Source organism: Danio rerio, chromosome 13, assembly GCF_052040795.2.
Source record: "Danio rerio strain M-AB ecotype USA chromosome 13, GRCz13ab, whole genome shotgun sequence".
NCBI lineage: Eukaryota > Metazoa > Chordata > Actinopteri > Cypriniformes > Danionidae > Danio > Danio rerio.
Genome location: NC_141033.1, coordinates 6139654 through 6166096, shown reverse-complemented (window position 1 = coordinate 6166096; position 26443 = coordinate 6139654). Strand labels below are relative to the sequence as shown.

Sequence of the window (26443 nt, the reverse complement as noted above, 5' to 3'; positions counted from 1 at the left end):
ACTGTTGCACTGGTAGTCTGAAATCATTACTCATGTGGATGGCACACATTTAAAAAAAAAAAAAGAAAAAGGAAAAATAGAAAAAGAGCCCAAGACACTGAGTTGTTTGTTTTGTTTTTTCAGCAGTTGTCTATTTTTCTTTTGTTGGTTTGAATCTTGTGCGAGTCCACATACAATTGCGGCAAGAGTAAATCTGGAGTCAGTTCCTGAGTTTTACAGTGCTCTATTCATAGCGTCCTCCATAAATATAGCAGCTAAATATGCATTTGGTGCACTTCAGTATTTTTAGAAGCCATTTTGTGCATTTTAAGCAGAGAGATAAACGCCTACAACAAATAATAACACACAATCTGATGCTGCTGTTATATTACATATGCTGTTTTTAACTCTTTACTAATGTGCTGATTAATCATCACAGATATACAGAGAGTGTGACTCTGGAATGAGTTTTTGTTTCGATTAAAAACCTAAAAGTCAGGTTGCGGGAGGGTTATTACATAAACAAATCAAATAATAATTATCCTCACTACCTCCATTATCATCAAGCAAACATGTTTATGTTTAGGGTACGATTACATTATTATCGTAATACAACAGGTTTGTTCTGGGGTTGTTGGTTTAGGAAAAACAAATAATAACTTGACTTTTTGTCATTTGGTATCAGAAGTGGTTTATATGAAAGGCGAAGAACTCTAGATTACGACTTATTTACCAAAATAAAATATGATTATGACTTTATTTTTAATTATTTCATTAGGACAGAAAGGTCTGACTTTGCTTAAGCAAAAGTCGGCTCACTTAACAGAAATAGTGTACAGTATAGAATATAAAGTCATGCTGCAGTGGAAAAGGAATGAATATTGTGTATGACTCCCATGAGCTTGACGGACTGCATCCATAGTCCAAAGTCATCCAAAGTCATCTGGAATCCCAACGAAAGTGTTCTTGCAGGACTCCCATAGTTCATCAAGATTCTTTGGATTCATCTTCAATGCCTTCTCCTTCATCTTACCCCAGACATGCTTAATAATGTTCATGTCTGGTGACTGGGCTTCTTTGCTTTTAGGAGTTTTGATGTGGAGGTTGAAGTATAAGAAGGAGCGCTATCCTGCTGAAGAATTTGCCCTCTCCTGTGGTTTGTAATGTAATGGGCAGCACAAATATTTTGACACCTCAGGCTGTTGATGTTGCCATCCACTCTGCAGATCGCCAAATATCATATCTCTGTATTTTTAGGAGGAATGACGGTATACGTTATATATCCGGTATTTTCTTATAAATGGTTTCTTGAGAGTTAAAGCCTTTATTAAAACTTTATTAAACAGTTTTTGAGCAAAACATAATTCAAACACAAGGGTTTCCCTCCCTGTTTACAAATAAACAGCTGCAAAAAAAATATGATACTACCTTTGATGTTGCCATCCACTCTGCAGTTCTCTCGCACGCCCCAATACTGAATGTAACCCCAAACTATGATTTGTCCTTCACCAACAAAATAAGTTGCTTATTACATTAAATCTCGAAAAATTGTAAGAAAAATAATGAATATTAAATTACAGAAATTTACCATAAATTAACAGATTTTAAATTACAGAAATTTACCGTAAATAATGAATATTAAATTACAGAAATTTACCTTAAATTAACAGATTTTAAATAACAGAAATATACCGTAAATTAATGAATATTAAATTACAGAAATTTACCGTAAATTAATGAATATTTAATTACAGAAATTTACCTTAAATTATCGAATATTAAATTACAGAAATTTACCATAAATTAACAGATTTTAAATTACAGAAATTTACTGTAAATTAATGAATATTAAATTACAGAAATTTACCTTAAATTAACGAATATTAAATTACAGAAATTTACCTTTAATTAACGAATATTAAATTACAGAAATTTACCGTAAATTAACGAATATTAAATTACAGAAATTCACTGTAAATTAACGAATATTAAATTACAGAAATTTACCATAAATTGACAAATATAAAATTACAGAAATATACTCAAATTCAAATTTCTGGTACATTTCTGTAAATCAACCGATGTTATTTTTCGGTATATTTTTGTAATTTAACATTCCTTATTTTTACGTCTTTTTTTCCGGCCACCCAGCTGCCAGAAATAAATCGTAAAATTGCTGATTTTTTACAGTGTGCACACAAGGGTTAGACAATGAAACTGACACGCCTGGTTATGGGATCACTAGGTACACATGGTCCTCCAGAATGATTTGGTAGATAGCACAAGCAATAGGCCTAGGTAATGCCATGATATTGCAGCCCAAACCATCACTGATCCTTCACTCTGGGCATGCAACAGTCTGGCAGGTATGTTTCTTTGAAGCTTCTCCTCACCGTAACTCTCTCGAATGTGGCAAAGACACTGAAGGTTGACTCATCAGAGAACAATACATGTTTTACATTGTCCACAGCATTAGATTTTTGCTGTTGGCCCCATTGAAACCAATGTTTTTGTTTTGTTGTCCAACCACTGTATATATTATAAAAGGCAATTAAACAGGGCATTCATCTTCTGTGAATGAAAAAAACAACAACATACAAACAGCAATACACATTAATTTTTATACGGTGGACTTAAACAGCTCAAACTTTTACATCTGAATCATAAATAAGAGAATCATTTAATCAGACTTAATAACTGGAGACTTGCTGTCAGTGATCTTGACTGAAGTGAAAAAGTCACACATAAATATCCACCAGAACTGTAAATGTAATGTTGCTATGGCTGTTTATTTGATGGGGGGTCTAAAACATGATGCCCACAATCTGTCTTCTCCATCAGAGCCATGCTGTCTTGCCCCAATACAGACCCCCAGACAGAAAAGAGCGGCCCCTTCTGCCCTCAGTCTCCGAGAACCAACCGAGCGCCAGATAATTGTTGGCTCCATCATGCCTGCTTTCCCTCTCTCTCTCGTGCTCAGAGAGGGAAACAGCGATGACAGCGTGCCAAAGTCTGGCTTCTTGTGGCGGCGTGCGTCCCACCTCCAGCCCACACCACCCGCTGCAGAACAAACGCTGCGTTCCCGCTGAGGCCGATCGCTCGCCCTCACGCTAACTCTGCTAACGCTCCACCGCACCGCCATGAGAATAGAGCCTATATTTACCATTAGCGCACACATCCAAACACACGCTATAATTAAACACATGAAAAGGACGATGTGTTGCAGCGTTGCTAATCTTGGTGGTTTTATTTATTTGGTTTAAAAAAAAAGAGGCCTGGACACACAATCGGCACCCGGCCCTGTGCCAGGATGAGCAAACAGATTTAGAATCAAAGCAGAAACACTGCACAGGAAATGATTCTGTACACTTAAAATAACTTCATTCAATGTTGCTGTTGAATTAACGACACCAGAGTCTTTCCTATTGATGCACAATGGTCACTTCTGGATTTAAAGTACACATGAAATCAAAACTAGCCATGATTTTGTTAGCTCACATCGCTAGTTTTGTGGTGTATGATTCATCTGTGCATGTCATTAAGTAAAAAATAAACTGCGCTTGTAATCTAAAATTAAAACCTAGAAATGCACTTCCAGTTTGTTTACAGTTAAATTCTCAGATTACATCTGTCTGAGGCATTGGGCGTGGCTAACATACCTAACCACGCCCCTCCAACTGTCAGTTTTGACAACAAACAGAAATGTTGAGAAATGTGTCTGTTAGGTTGTAGGAACTCTACAAAACCCATTTCTCAACCTTTCTGAATGAAATGCCTACCTTACTACTAATCTGGGGTGCATTTTCGAAAACCATCGTTAGCCAACTAAGGTCACAAGTAGAGGTCTGCATTCCCGTGGCTGTCCCGCGGGTGCCGCGGGACCCGACCAGATTTCTGCGGCGCGGGAATAAATTTCCGAATAAATCGCGGGAGCGGTCGGTAACGGGTTTAATTTGGGACGGGAGGGGGCTGTCTAGCAATATCCGCGGATATTGCTATGCGAGAGAGAGAGAGAGCTTTGCCTGTGTGTGTGCTTGGCGCTTGTGTGTGTTAGTGCGCGCGCGCGAATGAGAGAGAGAGCTTTCCCAGATAGCAAAATACACTCGGGCCAGTTCCAGCTAGATTCTCGCCTGCCGGAGACTTACCACTTGGCCCGGCTCCGGCTGCTGGACTCGGGCCGGATGCTTGTGGACTCACTGCCCGATTCCGGCCCGAATCAATCGGGCCAGATGCGGCAGCCGTAAGCGAGCCGGAATCAGCCCGAGAGTAATGTGCGCTGCGGCCCGGAGCTGGCGCGACTCAGTATTTATATACCTTTATATAAAACCTTTTGGTATTACATTGGTACTTGATACATGGTATTACAACCCTTTGAGTTGATATAACAGCAAACGCCTGTGTGTCTGCTTGGTGCTTGTGTGTGTGTGTTAGTGCGCACGCACGTACGAGAGAGAGCTTTGTCTGTGTGTGTGTGCTTGGTGCTGTTTGTGTGTGTGTGTTTATACAGACAGCTTGGCTGTCTGGACTGTATACTATAGCTGGGTGATTTTCGGTTTTGTTCTCCCCCGCTCTTTAGCGGGATCGGGCGCGGCGGCCAGAAAACGGGGCGGGTCGGGCAGCGCGACAACAAATTCTTAATATAAGCGGGAGCGGTCGGGTTTGGGCTAAAACTTGGCAGGTGCAGGCGGGAGCGGGATTCAAAATTTAGTACCGCGCAGATCTCTGGTCACAAGTTCCATCGTTAAAAACGTAGTATTCCCAAATCCATCGTTTCAACAAACATTCGCACATTGCATCGCAAACTTGTATGCTTGCAACTACACCTCTGGAGCTGTAGTTAGAAACACAGTTCCTGGCTATGTTCTATTCCCAGTGTTCCTCCCTATGCCTTATTCATTTAGAACATTCTATCATTTAAACTTGAAATTTTATAGATAAAAAAGCATTAAGGTCATCTCTCTTAGGTGTAATTTGCTTTTAAAGTATTTTTACAGTTCAGTTTTAGCGATCTTCATGTTTACAATTGTGCTCCCTTCGCAGCTCACTTTGAAAACATTGATGTCATTTTGAACACAGCCGTGGCTCATGACGAAAGCTATAGGTGACCTATTATTTAAAAGCTGAATTTATTTACTTGTCTAAAGCTTGTGAAAACAAAAAAAGTGCATACATTAGTGCTTTTAATTTATAGTAGGTTATTTATTAAGTATCTGTACTGTTTATGACATGTTATTATATTATTATTATATTTCTGCAGTGGTTTGCATGTCAAACAATAAAAAGATAAACAATATCCTACTGAATAATACTAATAATAATCATCATCATCATCATTCATATGATTATTAAAGTAGATTTTTTTAAAATTTCCTAATAAATAATACATTTCATTTCTTAATAAATAGCCTCATTATTTATTTATTTATATGGTTTATATATGATATTAAAATAGGTGTCAGCTTTTGTAAGTGATTTTATGTTTTAGAATAGATTATGTAATGTTCTCAATTAAATCTGTAAGAAAACCCAGGCCCTATAAGTGCCATTTGCATATGTTTAAATTAATATGGAAAACGAGTGCATGTTTTTACCAAAACTAATATTGGATTTTTTTTCAATTCAATACAATATAATTCGCACAAAGAAATTATGGGGTTCTTCCAGCCTGATCTCACGAGAAAACATAAGTATTTTACGTTTTGTCAGTTAAGTGGCTAATTCGTACAAATATGTACGAGTTCAGTCGTACAAAAATGTATGATTTTCAAAAGTAGGCGTGGCACCTAACCCCACCCCCAAACCCAACCGTCATTGGGTGATGAGCAAATCGTACTAAATTGTACGAATTAGATCATACGAATTAACAACTAAATCAAAAAGTCACGAATTGCTGTGAGATTGTGTTGGTTCTTCTCTAAAGAAGTTGTCACTCCACCCCGTTTAAAGCGTCATTATGGGCATTTTACGTTATAACTAACGTGGTTCAAATGATGGATCTGCGACAGAGAAACTACGCGTTTTGGGAAACACTTGCACTACATTGTTCTTTTCCCAAACTATGCATCGTACTATGAAAGTTCAGTCGTGAGTTACGTCGTTGTTTGGGAAATGCACCCCAGCTTAAGGTACGAAAAACAAGCCACGCCCGCTGTTTTCTCATTCAATATTCTGTTTCTCGAGGAACTTTCTCACAATAGGAAGAAGAAAATGGTCGCAGCTTCCGGTTTATGTGGACTTTAACAAAAAGAAAGAAAACTTATTTTTAGCAATAAACCTTTTCAGCAAATCATGTAAAACACATCTCGGTGAAGATACAACAAATGTACACTCTGACATCCGTTATTAATGTAAAATGATGCTAATTGCTTAAATGTGATGGCTACATTTGATTCTTCCAGCTGTTGTTTAACTTATTGGTGAATTTTTAAACCACAAACTACAGTCGACAATAACAGAGCTGACATTTTTCACTATTTTATGCTTAAGCTTAAGATGCTAACCTTAAACTAGACAACACATGACATGTCTAAAACACAATTTCATAAATACTTATGATATATATAGTAAGAAAATGAATGAGATTCCCTGAAATATCACAGAAACAGAGTTGACAATAACAGAGCTGACATTTCCCACCATTTTGTGCTTTAGTTCATGATGCTAACCTCAAACCCAACACCACCTATAATGATTAATACAGAATGGCATGTATTGTTATCATATTATAGTTTTTATAAAGCAAATGAGAGATTCACTGAAATATCACGGTAGCAGAGTTTTCCACCATTTTGTGCTTTACAGACATCCCAAGTTGGGCGCGCGACGTACCTGAAGAGCTGTGTACGGTGGAGAGGGGTACGTGATGTATTTCAGGACTGGGCGGGAGACATGCGATTTCCGGGAGATTATCATTCATTTGTGGGCATTCGGGAGTCTCTATGCATTTGCAGGATCCCAGACCTGAATCCAATTGAATCCATTTTCCACGTCTAAAACAGAATTGTATGTAATTTCATCATATTATAGTTAAAAAAATAAATGAGAGATTCACTGAAATATCACAGTAACAGGGTTGTTGCTAGAGCGGATACATTTGCGGCCGTAAGTTAACGAGAAATATTTCTATTATTTATTAAATTTCTCATTTGTTGTATTTTTTAACGCCTACCCCCACCCCAACCCTAAACTCAACCATCACAGTACTGTAAAAATATTAACCATTGTTATACAGTGTCATTAAAAAATGCTGCTTTATTAATGTGCATATCGCACTTCTGGTCGGCCGCATATCCGATCTAGACTTTACCCAGTAACAGAGTTGACATTTTTCACCATTTTGTGCATTAGCTCAAGATGCTAACCTGAAACCAGACACCACATGTAATGCCAAATACACAATTCTATAAATATTTAATATATTATAGTTAAAAGTGAATGAGAAATTCTCTAAAATTTCAAAGTAAGTTGACAATAACATAGCAGACATTTTCCACCATTTTGTGCATTAGCTCAAGATGCTAACCTCAAACCAGACACCACATGACATGAATAAATCTGAATTTTATGCTTTTTTTATCATACACTACTCAAAACAATATAAGGAACACTAAAATAACACATCCTAGATCTAAATGAATGAAATATTCTTATTAAATACTTTGCTCTTTACATAGTTGAATGTGCTGACAACAAAACCACACAAGAATGATCAATGAAAATCAAATTTATTAACCCATGGAGGTCTGGATTTGGAGTCACGCTCAAAATTGAAGTGAAAAAAACACACTACAGGCTGATCCAACTTCGATGTAATATCCTAAAAACAAGTCAAAATGAGGCTCAGTAGTACCTCCACGTACCTGAGCATGTTCCTGATGAGGTGACAGATGGTCTTCTGAGGGATCTCCGCCCAGACTTGGACTAAAGCATCCGCCAACTCCTGGACAGTGTGGTGCAACGTATCATTGGTGGATGAAGCAATACATGATGTCCCAGATGTGCTCAATTGGATTCAGCTCTGGGAAACTGGCGGGCCAGTGCATAGCATGAGTGGTTTCGTCTTACAGGAACTGCTGACACTTTCCAGCCACATGAGGTCTACCATTGTCTTGCAATAGGAGAAACCTAGGGCCTACCGCACCAGCATATGGTCTCACATGGATCTCATCTCGATACCTATTGGCAGTCAGGCTACCTCTGGCTGGCCCATGAAGGGCTGTGACGCCCGATTTGATGATCAGCGAGGGCCATGTTTTCAGCTACAAATCATTATTTAATGTTCTACTCAAGAGATCTACATCTTATATTACCCGAGGTGAGTGAATAAAATTGTGATTTTAAGGTGAACTACATCTTTATGCATTCATAATACAGTCTGTGTCAATATAGTTTGACTTGACTGCCAAATTAATACAATAATGTCACACTTTACCTAAAAAATTAAAGCTCATATTTCATCCTTCCCAAAGCACTATTTAAATTGCCTTTACCCCTTATTTCTAACTGATATGTGATTTACTATTGGATGTCAACGGTGGTTTCACGGTTTTCAGTTTGTTGGTGATCCCCTACTGTTTATTCAAAACACTTTTCAATTGCCAAAGCTTTGTCAATCTGCTCCATTTTTTGCATGAATAAATCAGTCGCCTCACTTTCCTGCTGTGCCTATATGACTATATTTGATGTTCGGCCAAGTCACGTGTTTGTCTAGCACTGTGTTTCATTACCACGGCTCATCTCTATAGATAGGAGGAAGAGCTGTGCGATGACCACTATGGCTTTGGAACATTCTCCGTATCCTATTTTCGCTGGTGTTTGATGATAGCTGAGGTTTCACAGCCTTACGGGCAAACAGAGAAACGGACCAAAAAAGTAATACATTTATTAGTCATTAATTTTAGTTTCAGATCAGCACTTTGCAAACATTATACGATCAGTCAAAGTTTAAGATAATGAAAAACATTAAAATATTATAAAATAATTAAGACAAATCATTGCATAATGATGGTTTGCTCTTTATCTAAAATAAAACGCATGAAGGGGCTAATAATATTGACCTTAAAATGGTTTTTAAAAATTAAAAACTGCTATTATTTTAGTCGAAATAAAACAAATAAGACTTTCTCCAGAAGAAAAAATATTTTAGGAAATACTGTGAAAAATTCCTTGCTCAGTTAAACATCATTTGGGAAATATTAAAAAATAAATAAATAAAAACACAGGAGGGCTAGTAATTGTGACTTCAATTGTGTGAACACAAACTTCTAATAAGCCAATCACATGGCAGCAACTCAATGCATTTAGGCATGACATGGTCAAGATGATCTGCTGCAGTTCAAACCAAGCAGCAGAATGAGGAAGAAAGGGGATTTAAATGACTTTGAACATGGCATGGCTGTTGATGCCAGATGGGCTGGTCTGAGTATTTCAGAAACTGCTGATCAAATGCGATTCTCACACACAACCATCTCTAGGGTTTACAAAGAATGGTATGAAAAAGAGAAAATATCCAGTGAGCGGCAGTTCTGTGAGTGCAAACGCCTTGTTGATGTTGGAGGAGAATGGCCAGACTGGTTTGAGCAGATAGAAAGGCAACAGTAACTCAAATAACCACTCTTTACAGCTGAGGTCTGCAGAAGAGCAGCCCTGAACGCACAACACGTCCAGCCTTGAGGCGGATGGGCTACAGCAGCAGAAGCCCACACCGGGTGACACTCCTGTCAGCTAAGAACAGGAAACTGAGGCTAAAATTCACACAGGCTCACCAAAATTGGATAATAGAAGATTGGAAAAACGTTGCCTGGTCTGACGAGTCTCGATTTCTGCTGCGACATTCGGATGATAGAGTCAGAATTTGCCATCAACAACATGAAAGCATGGATCCATCCGGCCTTGTATCAACAATTAGTAGTGGTGTAATGGTGTGGGGATTATTTTCTTGGCACACTTTTATTGTAGTTTAATATTAATATTAATCCAGCTGTAAATAGTGCTAACTGCTAACTAAACTTACATTAACAATGTCTTAATTGTCATTTTTAGACCATTTAAAGATGCTCAGTGGATAACCGAACTTTACACTGTTTACAATTATGGAAAATTACACAGTATTTAACTGTTGTGTCACTGTATGTATTTTGCAGGTAAGATATAAAATACTTTAAGGGTGCTTTCAGCGGATCGATTGTAGTTAGAAAGCAAAACAATCCGAGCCCGGCTATATTACATTGTATTATGGATTTGTAACATATATACGGCTATATAAAGAGAGAATTATGAATGAGGCAGGATGTCATTCCAACCCATAAATGTGCGTTTCATGTAAAAAACAAAAGTGAAAGCATGTTAACTACTAACGAGAGCTGTTTCTCTTTGACCGAACTGCATTCTTGGTTTATCTGTTACTTCTCTCTATAATGTAAAGCCTATAATGTATAAGCCAACTGCTATGTATGAGAGAGTCTTACCTCTGATTTATAATTGGCGGTGATGTCTGTGGGCGTCACCATTCAAAATGAAAGCGCAGCTTTTCACTTATAATGTCTTGATGCTCATCATCATAAATTAAAATAAGGACTCATGACAGCTGAGCAGGACTCCCCAAAATAAACCGTGAAACTCTGACCAATGTAAGGAGAGTTTACTCGCACGTGACTTGTTTTAGCTCTTTTGGTCCATTTAGCAACTTTGCAGAGAAAAAGTGAACCGCACCAAGAACAAAAAGCAACATTGAAACAATTTTAATCTCAAGAGAATCGATCCACAGGCTAGAAAGCACCCTAAGTCTATATACTGTATATATATATATATATATATATATATATTAATGTATGTATATATATATATATATATATATATATATATATATATATATATATATATATATATATATATTATATATATATTAATGTATATATATTAATGTATGTGTATGTATATATATATATATATATATATATATATATATATATATATATATATATATATATATATATATATATATATATATATATAGACTTAGGGTGCTTTCTAGCCTGTGGATCGATTCTCTTGAGATTAAAATTGTTTCAATGTTGCTGTATTTACATTAAAGCATATGTATTTATATATATATATATATATATATATATATATATATATATATATATATATATATATATATATATATATATATATAAATACATATGCTTTAATGTAAATACAGTATTTTTGCTGTAATTGATTAACAATAAGTTACAGGCGAACTCCTGCCGTTGTTATTTTTGATTTTACAGGAAATTGTTAACAGTGAAGTGTATCAGGGTTTCTTCAAAAGTATTAAGAAGCAAAATCTGTTTCAATATTATTATTATATATAATGATAATAAGTGTTTCTGCGTGACTGACATTAAACACGGCATGAGTAAACGTAAAGAGTTTAAGTAATACTAGCACTTTCAGACAGGACAGACATGAAACAGAAGAGTATCAACACAATGTGAGGTTAAACTGGGAGCATTTGGGTCGTGATGTGCCAGAACCACAATTTATTCCAATCATCTCGTCATCCGGCTGCTTTGGATCACATTGACCACCGTTTTTTCGATGCTGTGACACACATTATCAACAATTTCCTTTTAAAAGAATGGCTGCTTGAAAATCTAGATTCTGAACGTGTTGAGGGAGACAAATAATGGTTGTAATTGCGAACGAATGGAGTCGATGCCAAACCAGCAGTTGAAAGGTAAGAGATCATCTGAGACTAATTAGTGTCTGTGCTGAATGAATGGGTTTGGCACACGGTTTAGGAAGCTTCCATTTTGGTCACTGATTCATATCCACATGGAAGAAGAAGAAGAAGAAGAAGAAGAAGAAGAAGAAGAAGAAGAAAAAGAAGAAAATAGGCTGTAATCTCACTATAGGATATAATTCTGAGGGCTTTTCAGGATATCACTGAACACAAATGGGAGGGTTATCTCTGTCTGTGTATGAAAACTGCACATTCATGCAGACGTCCATGAGCTTTGGCGTCTGTCAATAATTATCTGCAGTCAAAACAAAAGGGTGGGAACTGAATTAGGCCAAGCGAGAACATGAATATTCCCATCTGAATGCAGTTCATCGCTGCTTGATTCTGTGGAGGACAACAGTTTCCACCAGAGGCTATTCACTCATTTTATCATCCGTCAGTCTGGTTTAGTTCTGAGAATAGGTCCATCTGCAGCAAAATATAGAAGAAAAGATGACAAAAGTAAACATTCTGCTAGACAGCCGGACAAGGATACAGACAGGCAGAAGATAGACAGACAGACAGACAGACAGACAGACAGACAGACAGACAGACAGACAGACAGTTAGATAGATAGATAGATAGATAGATAGATAGATAGATAGATAGATAGATAGATAGATAGATAGATAGATAGATAGATAGATAGATAGACAGACAGACAGGCAGGCAGGCAGGCAGGCAGGCAGGCAGGCAGGCAGACAGACAGACAGACAGACAGACAGACAGCTAGACAGACAGACAGACAGACAGACAGACAGACAGACAGACAGACAGATAGATAGATAGATAGATAGATAGATAGATAGATAGATAGATAGATAGATAGATAGATAGATAGATAGGCAGATAGGCAGACAGACAGACAGACGGACAGACAGACAGACAGACAAACAGCTAGACAGACAGACAGTAGGCAGGCAGACAGACGGACAGACGGACATACAGACAGACAGACAAACAGCTAGACAGACAGACAGACAGACAGACAGACAGACAGGTAGGTAGGTAGGTAGGTAGGTAGATAGATAGATAGAAGATAGATAGATAGATAGATAGATAGATAGATAGATAGATAGATAGATAGATAGATAGATAGATAGATAGATAGATAGATAGATAGATAGATAGATAGACAGATAGGCAGGCAGACAGACAGACAGACAGACAGCTAGACAGACAGACAGACAGACACAGACAGACAGACAGATAGATAGATAGATAGATAGACAGATAGATAGATAGATAGATAGATAGATAGATAGATAGATAGATAGATAGATAGATAGATAGATAGATAGATAGATAGATAGATAGATAGATAGATAGATAGGCAGGCATGCAGGCAGGCAGGCAGGCAGGCAGGCAGACAGACAGACAGACAGACAGACAGATAGATAGATAGGCAGACAGACAGACAGACGGACAGACAGACAGACAGACAGACAAACAGCTAGACAGACAGACAGACAGACAGTAGGCAGGCAGACAGACGGACAGACAGACAGACAGACAGACAGACAGACAGACAGACAGACAGACAGACAGACAGACAGACAGACAGACAGACAGACAGATAGATAGATAGATAGATAGATAGATAGATAGATCTCTCACTCACCTGGGTGCGAGGTGATACCTTCCTCTCTTTGGATGTCTTGCTCTTGGCCTATAATCTATAGAGGAAATTACACTTGTATCATATTTATATATTAAACAACACATTGACCTCTTACTTATAAAAACAAAGACAAACCAAATGAATATATGCTTTCATACAAGCCTTAAAGGGACAGCTCATCCACAACTGAAAATTCTGTCATCACTTACTCACCCTCAGGTTGTTCCAAACCCATGTTAATTTCTTTGTTTTGCTGAACACAAAGGAAGATATGTGGAAGATTGTAAGCGACCATTCTTTTTTTTTTTTTAAACAAGGGAAGTAAATTGGTGGCGGGATCTGTTTGGTTACAGACGTTCTTCCAAATATCTTCTTTTGTGTTCAGCAGAACAATGAAATGAATGAGTTTGGAACAACCTGAGGGAGTGTAAGTGATGACAGAATTGCCTTTTTTGACGTGAAGTACCCCTTTAAGCCTTTTTATGGCCAAGTCTTCTGTGTGGTACCTTGCTGGTGGTGTGCTGGAGCTCTGAAGTCCTGGCGTGTGGGATGATGGATCTGGGGTCGTCTTTCTCCAGGCTCATCATCAACCTCCACAGGCCGCACTGAGGCAATAAAAGAAGCATTTAACTGCTGTTTTAATTGGAGGTTTGACTCTCTGACAATTAGTATTTGCAGCGGAGCATCACTGGAAATTTAAAACGTACAATTCCGTAGTCTGAACTTCACCACCACGTCCCCAGAAGACTGAAGCCGTGATTACTGCCTTGAACGCACATAAATTAAAACCAGACTTTTTATATTCGACTAGCCTGACAAAATTTCTGCAATCGACACTTTAGAGGATCTGAGATTCAAAACAATCTTCTCAGTTACAGAAAAATAATGGGGTGAATTAAGTTCAGGGAAAAGAAGCGCAGTTTATGTAGCAGAAAAGAAATGAGAGAATCACCACATTGACATTTAAACTAGTTTCGACTTTTTCAGGAAAGAGTAGGATTTGTTTTTCTGTTTTGGAACTTGACTGAACTGTAGGTAACACTTTATTTTGATAGTCCATGTATTAGTATTAGTAGACTGTCTACTTAATATCTGTTGATATGCTCCTTCAACAGACATTTAACTGACTATAAGAAACTTTGCAAGTACATGTCAACTTACCCTAACCCCAACCCTAACCCTAACCTAACAGTCTACTTATAATCTAATAAGAATTAGTTTGCAGGTAGATGCAGTGAACTTCAATTCAACAAATGGACCATCAAAATAAAGTTTGACCAAACTGTTAGACTTTTATGAAATTAATAAATTTTATTAAATGTAATGACCTTAAATATGAATAAAATAATATGAATAATTACCTAAAATAATAAATTTATTTATTAAATATCAAAATATCAATATTTAATTTTATATCATTAATTAAATAATCATTTTTATATTATATTTAAATATCTATTGATTTTAAAGTTTATTTACAAAAACAAAAACTGTGCTAGGCAATTAAGACTAATCGTGAATAATCCAAATAATATTTTTAAATAATATACCCATATATTATTATATTAAATAATATCCAAAATAAAAGTTTGTTTTGACATAATATACAGTTGTATAAATAATATACAGTATATAATGTTAGCCCCCTTTGATTATTTTAAATTTAATTAATTAATTAATTAATTAATTAAATTATTTATTTATTTATTTTGTTCCCTAATTTCTGTTTAAAGGAGAGAAGATTTTTTTCCAACAAATTTCTAAAAATAATAAAATCTAAAAATAACTAATTTCTAATATCTGATTTATTTTATCTTTGCCATGATGACAGTAAATAATATTTCACTAGATATTTTTATTATAATAACACTATAGTAAGATTATAGAAAGACACTTATATACAGCTTAAAGCGACATTTAAAGGCTTAACTAGGTTAATTAGGTTAACTAGGCAGGTTAGGGTAATTAGGCAAGTTATTGTATAACAGTGGTTTGTTCTGTAGACAATTGAAAACCAAAATAAAATGTTTTTAAAAAAATTAAAAACTGCTTTAATTCTAGCCGAAATAAAACAAATAAGACTTTCTCCAGAAGAAAAAAATATTATCTCAGACATACTGTGAAAATTTCCTGGCTCTGTTAAACATCATTTGGGAAATATTAAATAACGAAAAAAATTTAACGGGAGGCTAATAATTCTGACTTCAACCGTGTGCGTGTGTGTGTGTGTATGTATATATATTTATATATATATATATATATATATATATATATATATATATATATATATATATATATATATATATATATATATATATATATATATATATATATATGTATATATATGATCATGTTTAGTATCTTTTAAAAAACATTTCTAACAAAATCCTACATTCAATTCTTTAGATTGTTATGATTCTACAAAACATGTTTTGCTCTGTTTTGCGGCGTATGACAAAATAAAGTGATCTGTAAATTCCAGACTGGTGAAAACAAGCATAAACAAACGAACATCAATCTAACAAGACAAATCTTGAGATTCAAAACATGGCCATAATCCGACTAAAATATCTGATGGCAAAAAACAGCCCTTTTTTTTTGCCTCCAAAACACAACACCAGCAGTTCATGAGCTGGTCGACATCAAGAAGGAAACCAGATGGAGACAATTTCACCATAAGGTCTCTTTTAATCTTAGGACAGAACCACAAAACTCTGGATGGTGGTAAAAAGCAAAAGGGGCTCAAGGAGTTTGTAACAGCCACCACGTTGTAATTTCGTTGTCTTGTTATGTTACTTAATATAGATTGCTACCTATAAAAAGTAACCCAGAATTATTCTTGTTATGACAAAGCATCCTTTCCATCTGAGGTAGTGTGCCAAACCGATTGTTTCCACTGTCGCAGACCAGATGGAGGGTGTTATGAAGACCGCTGGGTATTGTTTACGTGCACAAAACCTGGACATCTCAGCGTGTATTTGTATTCCATTTGTTTGAGTCACAACCAGGTCCACAAAAATCCAAACCTGCAGAAATCTCCTTAGATGTCCACAGAATACAAAAAAAAAAAAAATAATAATAATAAAAAATACACTCTACTTGAAGGAGGTGTTTATAAGACAAATATGACTTGACAGATCATGAATATGAAGGAGATTTCATGCCTGACAATCGAGGTTATAATAGTTTTGGATTTTTCATTAGTTTTAGTTTCTATTTTGTTTTGATTTTTTGTTTTCAAATTCAGTTAGTTTTATTTAGTTTTAGAGGCAGATTTCCTAGTTTTTATTAGTTTCTATATCTTAAAATGTTTTAGTTTTGGTTTAGTTTTTATTAGTTTCAGTATTAGTTTGTTTGTTTTTTTTTCTAAATGAGGATATTTGTTTGGATAACAGGATAAATATTGTATAATAAAAACGCAGTCATACATTTTTTGAAACATGTATTCAGAAAATACATGAACACTATCATCTACCACAACCATCAACCCATCCTCAAATTCAAATACAGCCGCCCACAAGATAGCAGCCCTATGTACAATATGTGAGAAAGGCTGCTTGCGAGGTTAGACACACAGTAGTGATGGGCAGGGCCGGATTAACCAATGGGCATTATGGGCACAATCCAAGGGGCCAGTCCGCACTTAGATTTTGCCTACTCTTCATCACGAAGAAGACAAGCAGAAATCATTAATAAGTGTGTGTATTATGGAGGACTCAGATAGAACTGGATTGGAGAGGTGTTATATCCAAATCATGTGCATTATAAGTTTGTAGAAGTTATACATTAAAAATACCCTTAAATATAACTTAGTACTGCTTCAGTGAACTTGAACAAGTACATTAAAATCCATTAATTTCCTCTAGTTGTATTAGTATTTTTTTTTTCAAAGTGTGCTTTAAATGCTTTAAAAATAAGTTAAATCTGTGTAAACTAGAAATATATGTAGTGTATATCATTTATTTTAAAATGTGGTCAATACATTATAGATTAATTTTATTTAACAAATATGTTAATCTTATTTTTCAATTGAACTATCGGGTGCGGCAATAGGGGGCCTACAAGACATTGTGCCCAGTGGCATCTGAATTATTAATCCGGCTCTGGAGATGGGAAATTCAGATTTCTAACATGGATGTTAGGACTCAACATCATGTAGCCAGCAATAGTAATTTCAGTCAGTTAAAACATCACCAAGATCTGAAAAATGTCTTACAGTAAAGTTTTACTAAGTGTAAACCCAACTGAATCATGCTTCACTTATTTAAATTCCATTACGATTGTCTGTTATGAAATAAACTGACGTTTTTCACCAGATCTTCCCATTTAAGCCCTCGGTTTACCCGCGCTGCAGTTGTTCCAAGTTCTGTTCAGTCACACAGCAGGCTGTACTGTGTTTGGTTCACTGAATCACGCATGTGCAGTATTATCGGTTCACCGCTTCTCGATGTAACGTTACTGTTCTAATAACGTATATATTTAAATATATAATTCTATAATAATGTATACATTTAAGGTCATGGTCAGTTTTATTAACACGCCCTTCAAGTAAAGTGTTACAAATATATCATTCTCTGAAATAAATCTAAATGTTTTCAGCTACATCACATGATGTAGAAAATGTAAAAGATTGCTTATATTAAGTAAAAGAAATTAACTGGGGAATTGAGAGTGATGCGCACCGTCTCTGTACTGTCGTCTGCGCGGTCGGCTGTGGACGGGACTGTTGTGCTTTCTGCAGACTTCCAGCACCAGCTCTTTGACAGACTGGAACAAAGACGTCCAGGAGGACTAAAACACAACAGATAAAAGTCATATTTAAAGAATAATAATACATATACGATACAGAATTCCAAATCTCCCTCCAATACATTTATTTATAATTAATGAAACTCACACAATAGTCACAAAAAGAATGTATACACGGTTACAGAATATAAAGTCATAAGGGTGCACTTGAAAAAGATTGTGTTTGACTCCCATGAGCTTGGAGGATCAATAAATCTCTGCAATGACTCAAATCACTTATTAATAAAGTCATCTGGAATGGCAAAGAAAGATTTCTTGCAGGACTCTCAGAGTTTGTCAAGATTTTTAGGATTCAACTTCAATGCCTCCTTCTCCATCTTACCTCAGACATGCTCAATAATGTTCATGTCTGGTGACTGGGCTGGCCAATCCTGGAGCACCTTTGATGACCTTTGCTTTCAGGAGCTTTGATGTGGAGGCTAAAGTATGAGAAGGAGCGCTATCCTGCTGGAGAATTTGCCCTCTCCTGTGGTTTGTAATATAATGGGCAGCACAAATATCTTGACACTTCAGGCTGTTGATGTTGCCATCCACTCTGCAGATCGCCAAAAATCATATCTCTGTATTTTTAGGAGGAATGACGGTATAGGTTATATATCCGGTATTTTCTTATAAATGGTTACTTGAGAGTTAAAACCTTGAATAAAACTTTATTAAACAGTTTTTGAGCAAAATATAATTCAAACACAAGGGTTTCCCTCTATGTTTACAAATAAACAGCTGCAAAAAAAATAATAATAACAGCTACAAAATAACTTTGAAAAATATAATACAGTACAGGTTTTTCTTCTTTTGTTTTGTTTTGACTAAACCTGTTTTACTGAATATTAAATAAGGAGATGAAAACAAACAGACTATAGGTATGAGAGGTAACGAAATTGTGTCAGAGTACTGTGATAAAATGCTGGTTAAGCATATAAATGTAAACAGACCAGACCACCGAGCTAAATGTGTTATAATGTGTAAATGTAAAGAATAGACTGTCGTGTAATAAATACTGAACTTATAATCAGTGAATATGAGGAGGTTTCACTTTCGAAATGCGGTATAAATTCATACCATCTTGGCGTTTTCAATTCTTTTGAACACATTCAGGTGCTGCTTGTCAATTTGAAAACGCTTCTATGTTCGTTCTTGCTGTCAACTGCGGAAGAATTGATCGATAAAAGGTTTCCGATAAATCGCTGTGTGAAGTGCATGTACACGAGGGGGAGTCCGATTTTTCCCGGGACCAGTGTTGCCAGATGTAGCTGACTGATTCTAGGAGGGGGCGGGGGGAGATCAGTCAGCTACTGTATGTGAATCAGTCAACTGTCTGTATGTGAAGAACGCGGGCTATAGCATTTCTTTGGGAGATCATAACAGGTTTATAAATGAAGACCGGGGCTGGCGGGCACGACGTTGCAAAACCGCCCAAATTTTCACTATCGCCTATGTCACTTTTTATCCTGCAAAAACAAATACAAAACCGCCCAATTGGGCGGGAAACCACCGAATCTGGCAACACTGCCCAGGAGTCAGATTTCGATACAACACAGGCACTGCATGTTCCTCCATGTCGCGTCAGTGATGGGTCGTTCTTGAACGATTCTGTCATTTTGAACAAATGAGTTTGCCTGCTACATTGGAGTGGTCTGTTTCACTGTCGGAGTGGTCCGTTGGAACCCCAAACCATGACTTTTCCTTCACCAAACTTGACTGATTTCTATGAGAATCTTGGATCCACGCGGGTTCCACTAGGTCTTCTGCAATATTTGTAATGATTAGATGATTCATCTGAAAAATCAACCTTTTACCACTTTTCCAAATGATCAACTAGAAGTCAAGATATTGTTTATTCATTTTTTTGCTTATTCTCATTGCTTTGTTTGCTGAACTTTATTTTTTTCACTCTTTTTGCTTCTTTTCTTTTTCTTCTACTCCTCCCCTTTCTCTTCTGTTTATTTATTTATTTATTTATTATTATATTATTAATTTTTGTTTATTATTATTAGTTTATTTTCTCTTTTCCTCTTTCCCCTTTTACTTAATACTTACTAGTATTATTATTATTTATTATTATTATTGTTATTATTATTATTATTACTTGTCCTCTCCCTGATTTCCCATTCTCCCCTCTCCTCGACACCTTTGTCATAAATGGTATTACTTTTACTTTTTGTAATCATTATTATTATTACTGTTCTAACTTGTCCTGTTATCTTTTCATTATCATTATTACAAGTATTTATACCATTATCATTATTAAGGTTGCAGTTGTTGTAGTTGTAGCGGTAGTAGTAGTAGTAGTAGTAGTAGTTGAAGTAGTAGTCATTGTAATAGTATCGATTGTAATTGAGTAATTGTTATGGAGATTATTGAAGTAGTAGTTCATGTAGTAGTAGATGTCATTGGCATAGTAGTAGCAGAAGCAGTAATGGTGTGGTTGTTACAGTAGTAGTAGTCGTTGTTGGTGTAGTAATATCAGTAGTAGATGTTGTTGATGTAGATGTAGTAGAAGTGATTGTGGTAGTAGTAGTAGTAGCAGCAGTAGATGTTGTTGTATTAGTTGTAGCAAACGCTATAGTAGTATCAGCAGTGGTAGTCGTTGTAGTAGTATCAGTATTAGTAGACATTGTAGTAGTATTAGTCGTGGTTGTGGCTGTAGTAGAAGCAGTAGTAGTTGTAATATAAGTAACTTTCTGTAGTAGTAGTTGGTGTAGCACTTGTGATTTATTATTATTATTGTCAGTTATTTATTGTCAGTTAACTACTATTGTCCTTTCTTTCTTTTTACTTTCATTTTTACTATCATACATTAATAAGCATTGTTGTTACTCCATACCCCTGACTGGTTTCTTTCTATATGCTTTATTTATATCTGTGACACTTGCTTCATTTATTGACTATTATTGTTCCTTATGTATGTACTCTGACCTGTCAACCAAGTTACCTTTACATGCAAACACACAAGCGCACACTCATGCACATACCAGTACCTGACTATATTGTTGTTGTTTTTGTTTTGTTTTGTTGCTTTGTATTTGTTATTTGTTGGTGTTTTCTTGTATTTGTATGATTTTTGCATATTCTAATAAAAAAAAAAAAGATATTGTTTGTTGCTCTTACAAGTGGGATCAACGACAAGACTTTTGTCAGGTAGTGTACTTTAGGAAACACAATTAGGAATATTGAAAATAAAGTAATTGAAGTACTTAAAATAAGACTGAGAAAAATTAAATTAATACAGAGAATACGACCTGCAACATCAGCTTTGAGATTGCGCTTGGTTTGATGTTTTGATATTTGAACATTCTTATGTTACTTATAATGATCTGTTGCAATCTGTTCAAGAAGACCTCCATGAGAACAAGAGGTGACCCTGCACAGTCTGACTCAGTTCTTGACTGCATTCATAATTACCAACCCATGTTTATATGTGCGGGTTAAAAAAAATGTACTTAGATGATTTGGTCCTTGCCCCCCTCCAAAAAACATTACAGCAATCAAAAACAAAAGAGATTCTGTAACTGTTTTCCAGTACACCATAGACATGTAAACAAAATTTAAACCCAATTCAGTAAACAAAATATGTGTGGGCCATACAATGACCTGATTTTCATTTAGCATGTTAATAGGCCTGTGTAAAGCTCCAATATAAGACACGCATACACACACACACACACATACATAGGAGCCCTGTTTACATCTGATAATAATACTCTCGAGATCCAAGCACAAGTGGTCAGAACTAAAAACATTGGGGGTGATCTGATCAGCTTCATCAGAAATGTATGTGACAACGCTGCATTTGTATTGTGAAAACCAATCCGTCCTGATGCGTCCCAGGCGTCCATAAAAGCCCGCCCACTCATCTGTCAATCAAGCATTTTAGCTCAAACAAGTACTCTTTGTGGCCGGTTGTGTGTGGCTTCGAGAGGTCATGTTTGTGGTGAGAATGAAACGTAAGTATCTGTCTCAACTGACCACTTGTGAGCGGCTCGTCCCTCGACAGATGTTAATCCCAAGTTTAAACAGAGCCGGTGGCATTTTTCCAGTTACTTACACTGCCTTCGAGGAGCTCTTCTGTTGAAGCGCCTGAGTGGGCTTGCAGATACTTGGAGTGGAAGAGCAGGCCGTCGAAGCACTTCCATGGCATGAGCTCATCCATTGGGAACGGGAAACCACAAGCGCTGTTGGCTGCGATGAGGTAGGTCAGACCGCGCACAAAGACCGAGCCGAGCTGGACGGCCCTGGGGTCTACAACAGGAGTCTATGGGGGAGGGATTATGACACAATATCAGAAATAAAGCATAAAAACACAACATTTTGCAAAGCTGCAGTCATTAAGCATTGCTCTGTATGAGGGTACACAAGTTCCCCACATTAAAAAACAATGTAAATTTGCTGTGTTGGCCAGCAGATATTCTGTTTATTTGGTAAACTACTTCCAATGCAGGCCATAAAATTTACATTTGCATATATTTAAATATGTCAACCAAAAAATACAGGTATAGCCACAGGTATTTTTACTCAATTGCCATAATTTGAATAAACAGATGTTTGACAAATGACAGGTAGCTACATACAATTATCCCTTAAATTTTGACTGACAATGAGAACTGAACATCCATAAAGGTTTAGGCAGTATTCCAAATTTTTGCACAACAGGTTTTGGGTCTTATAAGCAAGACCTAAACTTTATCTGATATAGTGATATAAAGTTATTAGGTCCCACTTTATATTAAGTGTCCTTAACTACTATGTACTTACATCAAAAAATAAATACAATGTACTTACTGTGTTTATAATGTATTTGAGAACACTTGTGGTGCTTTTGAGTTGGGATAGAGGTTGGGTTATGGACAGGTTTGGTGGCATGGGTAGGTTTAAGGGTGGGTTAAGGTGTAAGGGATGGTCAACAGTGTATTTACAAATGTAATTACAAAAGTTAAAGATGTAATTACATACATGTATTCAATCAAGAATAAGTACACAGTAAATACATGTATTTACACAATAAGTACATTGTAACTAACTATTAGTTCCTGTGTTAGTACATATTAGTTAAGGCCACAATATAAAGTGGGACCAGTTATTAGTTATGCTATTTTACATATTGGCGATATAATCTGTTACTTTTTATAATTCATACAGTTTATCAGGTTTTGAGGAGATATAGAGTGGTGTATCGTTGACAATACCGTGGAAACTACATGTTTTTTTTAAGGATAATTTCTATTATTAACATATACACTACCTGACAAAAGTTTTATCACCAATCCAAGTTTTAGGAACCACAAATAATAACTTGACTTCTAGTTGATCATTTGGTATCAGAAGAGGTTTATATGAAAGGCAAAGACCTCTAGATTATGCTTATTTTACCAAAATAAAATATGATCATGCCTTGATTTTTTATGATTTAATTAGGACAGGAAGATTTGACTGTGCTAAGACAAAGGTCTTGTCACTAAACAGAAATAATGTACAGTATAGAATATAAAGTGATGCTGTACTGGAAAAAGAATGAATATTGTGTGTGACTCCCATGAGCTTGGAGGACTGCATCCATACATCTCTGCAATGACTCAAATCACTGATTAATAAAGTCATCTGGAATGCCAAAGAAAGCGTTTTTGCAGGACTCCCAGAGTTCATCAAGATTCTTTGGATTCATCTTCAATGTCTCCTCCTCCATGTTACCCCAGACGTGTTCAATAATGTTTATTTCTGGTGACTGGGCTGGCCAATCCTAAAGCACCTTGATCCTATTTGTTTTCAGGAGCTTTGATGTGGAGGCTGAAGTAAGAGGAGCGTTATCCTGCTGAAGAATTTGCCCTCTCCTGTGGTTTGTAATGTAACAGGCAGCAAAAATGTCTTGATACCTCAGGCTGTTGATGTTGCCATCCACTCTGCAGATCTGAATGTAAACCAAAACCATGATTTTTCCTTCACTAAACTTGACTGATTTCTGTCAGAATCGTGGGTCCATGGCAGTTCCAATAGGTCTTCTGCAGTATTTGTGATGATTGGGATGCAAATCAACAGATGATTCATCTAAAAAAATCTACCTTCTGTCACTATTCCAAATTATCAACTAGAAGTCGAGTTATTATTCATTGCTCTTACAACTGGGATCAATGACAAGATATCTGACAGGTAGCTGTGTATAACGTGAAAGCCAATGAACCAAGAACTGAGCATTGTGGAACCCCACAGCTTACTTGTGAAAGAAGTAAGCCTAAAAGCCTAAAAAAATAAAAACATTGAAACCATCAGTGTTTTCAGCAAGCAAGAAAGGCTGATTTACAGTAAATGGTGCTCTACACAAATTCCGTATCTGCTCCGAGATTGGGTTGCCTCAAAGTTGGCATGAAAAGTAAGATTAACAAAAGTCATTTATTCCATATTGTTATGTCTATCTGAGTAGTACCCAGCCAGTAAATATATATTTAAAAATAAAATACATATAATTATAAATAAATAAATTAATAAAAAATTAATAAAATAAAAATAATTATATAAAATAATAATTATTAATAAAAAATAAATATAAATATAAATAAATAAAATTAAATATATATTTTTTAAATAAAAAAATTATAATCAAATATTATAATTATTTTATATATATTTATTACTTTGTCATTTTTATATTTTCATTTAATAATTTTAATAATAACAATAATAATAATAATAATTTGTCATTTTAATAATTGTAAATAATAATAAAATAAATGCATTCTTTTATTAATATTTTTGTTTAAATATTTTCAAAATTATTATTGATTTAGTAGTTGTAATAGTAGTTGTAATTCTAATTATTAAATTTGATAAATAAATTGAAAGCTAAAAGCTTTTTATTTGTTGGAGGCTTTTATTTGTTTGTTCGTTCATTCGTTTGTTCATTCATCTATACATTTGTTCGCTCGTTTGTTCATTCATTCATTCATTCATTCATTCATTCATTCATTCATTCATTCATTCATTCATTCTTTTATCTGTTTGTTTATTAATTTATTTACAAACACATTGGATTTACATAGATTTTTCTCCAAATCATGCAGCCTTTTAGCCATTTTAGTTTGGAAAAGCAACCTAGGACAGTTATATAAACATCTCCTTTTGTGTTCTTTATAGAAAACAAAGTCCTAAGGCCAGGAGATGCTTTAGGTTAATAATTACAAATGCTTCATCTTAACTGTTCCTTCAAATCACACCATTTTACAGTAGCTTGTTTTCTGCTTGCTCCTGCTGTTAATACCTATTGTGTCCTTCAGCAGGGTGTGACCCAAGAGCTCACCTGAAGTGCTCTTGCGGATAAGAGGATGTTTACAAAGCCCCCCCTTTCCACCAAAACTGTCCGCTGGTCACCTGCTGCCCCACACCCACCCACAGCAGATAAGAGAGAGAGCGAATGATTAGCTTATGACATCAAAACGTAAAAAACTGGCCCGCCACCTGCTCGGCTCTCAAACACAGCTTAGACTAAAGCAAACAAAAGGGAGGCTGGAGATAAAGCCGAGGCGACAGCAGTAACCCACTGCCCATGCCTTCCAGGCGCACAGATTGAGAGCCAGGCCGTGGTTTGAAATATTACTCTGTTTACACGAGCCTGACTTCCTCTTAGAAACTATGCGTCTTCAGAGAAACGACAGCGTTTAAAGATGCTTTGAAATGTGCATTTTTTTTTATTCGATGTTTGATGTAATCTCAACTGAAACATGTAAGATGGAGTTGGACATCTAGCAGACACTCCCCTTTTAAAAAAAATAGCCAATAGAGTTTTGTTTTTTACAGCTTTGCCAGTAAGAGTGGTTGAGATAAACCATTATGTACTGTTGGGGTTGTTTTCATCCAATTTGGGGAGATTTTGAGTCTTAATTTGGCCATAATTTTTTCTGTGTTTCAGCTAGCAGAATGAATTTTGATGACAAATCTTATTTTGACACATATTTTAAGAAAATGCTTTGATTTTTTTTTAACTCAACGATACTGCTGTTAAATGCATCAGATACACATTTTCACTTATTTTGTTTGCAAAAATCTGTTTATCAACCACAGTCCTGATTAAAACTACTAAATTGCTTTGAAAAAATCGGATTTTAACTCTTTAATTACAAAATTCATAAATGATGTCACTGATTAGGTGAAAAAAAACACACAAAATGACTTGATTTAATTATAAAAAGTAATTGTGGTATGGATTTTTTTTTTTTTTTTACCTTTTATCAAAGTCTTGGACATGTGAAACAACATTGTCTTTAACAAGTTAAGTGATGTCA

The 26443-nt window shown here is 35.7% G+C and overlaps 1 protein-coding gene and 2 long non-coding RNA genes across 11 annotated transcripts in view; 1 reads left to right on the top strand and 2 right to left on the bottom strand.

Moving 5' to 3' along the window:
- Positions 1-24244, top strand: part of LOC147834110 (uncharacterized) — a 28452-nt gene extending 4208 nt beyond the window's left edge. The window contains exon 3 of the long non-coding RNA XR_015505700.1: positions 24165-24244. This is a non-coding gene — a long non-coding RNA (uncharacterized LOC147834110). The remainder of the gene's footprint in view (positions 1-24164) is intronic.
- Positions 1297-10349, bottom strand: LOC147834111 (uncharacterized). Its single transcript, XR_015505684.1, has 3 exons — positions 7839-10349; positions 6720-6968; positions 1297-3804 (listed from the first exon to the last, which is right to left on the bottom strand). It is a non-coding gene; the product is annotated as an uncharacterized LOC147834111 (long non-coding RNA).
- Positions 11457-26443, bottom strand: part of fam120b (family with sequence similarity 120 member B) — a 48358-nt gene continuing 33371 nt past the window's right edge. For 6 of the 9 annotated variants that reach the window (XM_087277802.1, XM_087277803.1, XM_087277805.1 and 3 more), the window contains 5 exons: positions 22222-22428; positions 18050-18158; positions 13874-13972; positions 13368-13422; positions 11468-12175 (listed from right to left, as the gene is read on the bottom strand). In XM_087277802.1, coding sequence (XP_087133928.1) covers positions 12154-12175; positions 13368-13422; positions 13874-13972; positions 18050-18158; positions 22222-22428 — 492 coding nt within the window. In that variant the 3' untranslated portion in view covers positions 11468-12153. 9 annotated transcript variants of the gene reach the window in all.